The 4,665-nt window shown below is 43.9% G+C and overlaps 1 protein-coding gene across 1 annotated transcript; it reads left to right on the top strand.

The window, feature by feature from the left end:
• Window positions 1–862: 862 nt before the first annotated feature.
• LOC116379395 (extracellular sulfatase Sulf-2-like) lies at window positions 863–4,658 on the top strand (the record flags this gene model as incomplete). Its single annotated transcript, XM_031841350.1, has 7 exons — window positions 863–1,220; window positions 2,226–2,427; window positions 3,343–3,439; window positions 3,585–3,679; window positions 3,781–3,834; window positions 4,164–4,333; window positions 4,462–4,658. Coding segments are annotated over 7 exons (1,173 nt in total), but the record flags the coding sequence as incomplete, so codon positions are not given.
• Window positions 4,659–4,665: the final 7 nt, after the last annotated feature.

The raw sequence follows: 4,665 nt of genomic DNA, 5'->3' as shown, positions 1-4,665 counted from the left end.
ATCCTAGTCCTTCCAGTCCCATTACTGTCCTCCTGATCCTAGTCCTTTCACTAAATTTAACAGATTTTTCCTCCCCAAGAACAATCTTCAACAAAAAAACATTCTTGTAATAAAGGCAGGAAAGCTGCGATGGCTGCTGGCTGTAATAAACAAACAAAAGACTTGAAAGAAACAGAGTAGAACAGTGAGAGGCTTCTGTCAGAGGGATGAAAACCAGATGTCATCTCCACAAACCAGACAGATACAACAACAGCAACTAATGAGTAGAACAGAGCACAATGGAGCAAAGGCTGCACAATCACAGAGAAAGAGACGTGAAGAGAATCAAGATGGAAACTTTCAGGAGCTGTGTCACTGTGTGTGTGTGTGTGTGTGTGTGTGTGTGTGTGTGTGTGTGTGTGTGTGTGTTCATGCTTGTTTGAAGTTAATTACACTTGTCGAAAAATCCTTTTAGCCAGCTGATTAGTTTCCTAGCAACAGTGTCAGCCGGCTGCTGGATGGCTCTGATAAACAGCCTGTAGAAGATGGTGTGTGTGTGTGTGTGTGTGTGTGTGTGTGTGTGTGTGAGTGTGTGTGTGTGTGTGTGTGTGTGTTTAAGTGAAATTTAGAATTCAGGCATTTTCTCAACAGTAGAAATGTATTCAGCTGCTGCTAATGAACTGTGACAACACAAACAAATAATTAATGCCAAAGACAAAGTGAGGATTTTCTGGTGAATAGTGTGGAGAATTCAGCTGACAATGATGCTCCTCTTCAGTTCAGGTTTATCCCGAAGGTGTTCGAGGGGCGTTAAGATCGACATACTCGTAAAATGTACCCAACTTTGTTGAATTGGATTCTCCAAATGTCCAGCCAGGTGTAGAGAGGCAGGTATAAACCTCTCAGTCATGAGGTAGTTTATATTCTCTTTCGTCTTGACAACCGTGAAGCTCATGCTAGTGTTCATCTTTACCCTTTGTGTGTTTGTGTGCAGAAGTGGCAGTGTGTGGAGGACGCCACGGGGAAACTTCGGCTCTTCAAGTGCAAGAACAAAGGGGGCGGGGCTAAGAGCATTCAGAGGGGCGTGGTCGTTCGTCAGCGTCCACTCAGCATCAAGTCTCAGATGTACCATCGCAACGCCGACGCATGCGACTGTGACCTCCGTGACCTCCGGCCTCTGAGCCCGCCGAGACCCTCTACGATGAGACCGTTCAACAAGAAGCCTTTCTTCTCCAAGAAGAGTGAGTGATGATTGTCCAGTCCAGCAGAGGGCAGTGGGGATTATTAGGGTTGAACGTCTTCTTGTTTTACCACCATTGCTTCCTGGGAAATACATCACTGTTACCTGAGGATGTCTTCTTATAAGATAAGATAGAACTATATTCATTCCAAAGGATATTCTTGTGCCAAAGTTTCATAGATTACAACAGAAAAATAGCAAAAAACAATAGAATGAAAATATAAACGTAAATGAACAATAGAATACCAATTTATTAAGTGTAAAATAAATAATAGTGACACCATTGCAAAACAAAACCCAATAACAATAAGAGTAAAGTAAATACATAAAGCAAAAATGTCAACTAAAATAAAAAATGTAAAGTAAGAAGTACTACTAACACCAGAGCCTTATGGAAACTAAAATATAAAATGAATATTGAGCTTGATATTGAGGGAGATATTGTCAATGATATTGAAAAAGAAAAATGGATTAATATAAATAATATTGCACATGAAATTGAAATGTAATACTGCACAATGTTGAAAAAAGGAATATTGCACACGATGTGCTTATTATTGGTATACGTGTCCGATTTCTATGAAGTTTGAGGCTTAACAATGTTGACTAACAGATATCACCTGAAACTTCCCCAGTTGATAACTGACATTAAGTACTTTTGGTATTACAAGATTGTTATTGTAAAACAATATTCACTTGTGTTTGTTATTGCTCCTGTTTGCTTCATTGAAGAACCAGATTGTTGGAGCGGTTTCAGTCGGCTCACCTGGTGTCCTGACGTAGTGCTGACCTCTAGTGTCCGAGGTGTGAACTGCATCACCTCCCTGGTCACATAGATACTTCAGCTCTCAGTGAGGAGGAACTTTGAACAGCCCCGCCTCCTCTTTCCTCGTTTGTTTCCAGGAAACGAGGAAACGCTGCTTAAGAGATGAGAGGATGCTTCAGTAGTTGTTGATAAAGTCTGATTAGTTATGATATTACAGTTTTCTGCTTCTTTGTGTGTCAGAGTTCAAAGCCCTGAAGAGTTACTCCAGGAACCGGTACAGCCGCTCCGCATCCATGATGAACAGCTACCCCGGTAACCACAGCCTGGTGGACAGCAGCGCCGGGGCTCAGCCAATAAGAGACGAGTCTGAGGACGAGTTCAGCGGGATGGGAGGAGTTTCCAACGCCGTGGCCCCGCCCAACTCCCACAAAGTCACACACAGGTGAGTCGTGTTGTTACTGTACGTCAGTCATGAAAGGTGTCAAAAAGTAAAACAATTACCTCCTAACGTCCTTTCCTAACCACTTCTCCTTGACCTCTATGGAAGACATCCTCGGGTCAAGGCTTGTTTTTACCGATGCTTTTTGTTCATTGACAGTTCTTTGTATTTAATCTTCATTTTATTTATTGCTTTATTTATTTCTTTACATATTTGTTACACGTTTGAAGTAAATAGAGAAGTACAAAATGAAACTAAAGGATTGTTGCTGTCTGTTCATATCCATCAACATGAATCCTATTACTTTATGACTGTATGAGTATAATTGTTAAACCTGTGTAAGATAAACATATCGTTAGTTTTTCATGATGCGACACTTTAAATGTTGCCACGCAAGGAATTGTGGGTCGGCATTATCTTCTTTCCTTTGGTAGAGGAAGGTGCAGTGTTTCCTATGCTGAAGGGGATAGGAAAGGAAGTATTGAAGCACCTTTCCTCAGCATTTAGAGGAGTCAAACAGCTCTTATCATGGAGGACATCTTAAACAGTGAGGAAGCTTCCTGAGCAAACAATGACTTTGATTGTTTACAGCCCTGGTTCATCTCTGATCTGAGTCTAAACTGTCCTTAGACTCAACTGTCCTCTACGCTGCTAACACCTCTTACCTCACTACACATTGTGGTGGGAGATGAATGTTGTATAACGGCTGATGAATTATGACGAATGAGAATTATCAGCACAGATGGAAGGAGTCTCTGACAGCTCACACTGCTCTGCTGAATCCACCAGCTGTGAGATATTAAAGAAACACACATCCAGGGAAAACGTGTGAAAGTCTGCTCCATCATTACAAAGGAAGTGTCAGCTTCCGTGAAGTCCAGATGTTGACTGTAACAGGATTATGTTGTTTCACTGCAGATGTTCCATTCTGCCCAACGCCACCGTGAAGTGTGACACTGGACTCTATCAGACTCTGCAGGCCTGGAAGGACCACAAGCTGCACATCGACCACGAGGTACTCACATCCATCAACCATCAGAACAGTTTCTCTGTATACATAAAGAGTACCAATACCTCCTCCTAGTGGAGGACCAACACCCTTTAAATGTCCTGTAGGTCCTTGAGTCTGTTGGACTTCTGAAGGTTTTCTCTTCCTTTAGATTGAGACGCTGCAGACGAAGATAAAGAACCTGAGAGAGGTCAGAGGTCACCTGAAGAAGGCCCGCCCCCTGGAGTGTGACTGTAATAAATACCTGTGAGTGAGACACACACACACACACACACACACACACGCACACACACACACACAGTGTGATACCAGAGGCCCGTCATGGTGTTAACGAGTGTGTTCTACAGGTACAAGTCCAAAGTGAAGAACAAGATGAGGTTCAGAGGAGGACACCCCTTCAGGTGAGACCTTCACTGTCCACCGGACAGAAAGACTCTCTGTGTTACTGAGCATGAGATGGATCATCAGGAACAGGACCTGGTCTGTCCCAATCCGGGTCAGTAGTACCTGGTCTGTTCCAGTCTAGATCAGTTGCATCAGGTCTATTCCAGTCTGGGTCAGTTGGACCTGGTCTGTCCCAATCTGGGTCAGTTGTACCGGGTCAAGTCTGGGTCAGAAGGACCTGGTCTGTCCCAGTCTGGGTCAGTGTGATCCAGACTGTGTGTGTGTGTACGTGTGTGCTTTATTATTGTGTGTTTAATGTGTGTGTTTTACATGTGTGTGTGTGCAGGAAGGGCGGGGCTCGGGACAAGAAGGCGTGGCTTCTGAAGGAGCAGAAGAGGAGGAAGAAAATGAGGAAGATTATCAAGAGGATCAGAAACAACGACACGTGTTCGATGCCCGGACTCACCTGCTTCACTCACGACAACCAGCACTGGCACACTGCGCCCTACTGGACACGTACGACACACACACACTCACACACACACTCACACTCTTCTACATTGCAAGACAGTTATTCATATTTGTAATATATTGAATATGCGTTTTTACTGTATGGCATCTAAGTGTGTGTGTGTGTGTTGCAGTGGGTTCATTCTGCGCCTGCACCAGCGCCAACAACAACACCTACTGGTGTCTGAGGACCATCAACGAGACCCACAACTTCCTGTTCTGTGAGTTTGCCACCGGATTCCTGGAGTACTTTGACCTCAACACAGACCCATACCAGGTACACACACACACACACACAAGCACACACACGCACACACACAAGCACACACACGCACACA

Source organism: Anarrhichthys ocellatus, unplaced genomic scaffold, assembly GCF_004355925.1.
Source record: "Anarrhichthys ocellatus isolate YVR2014 unplaced genomic scaffold, GSC_Weel_1.0 scaffold4240, whole genome shotgun sequence".
NCBI lineage: Eukaryota > Metazoa > Chordata > Actinopteri > Perciformes > Anarhichadidae > Anarrhichthys > Anarrhichthys ocellatus.
This window is presented reverse-complemented; position numbering and strand designations above follow the sequence as displayed.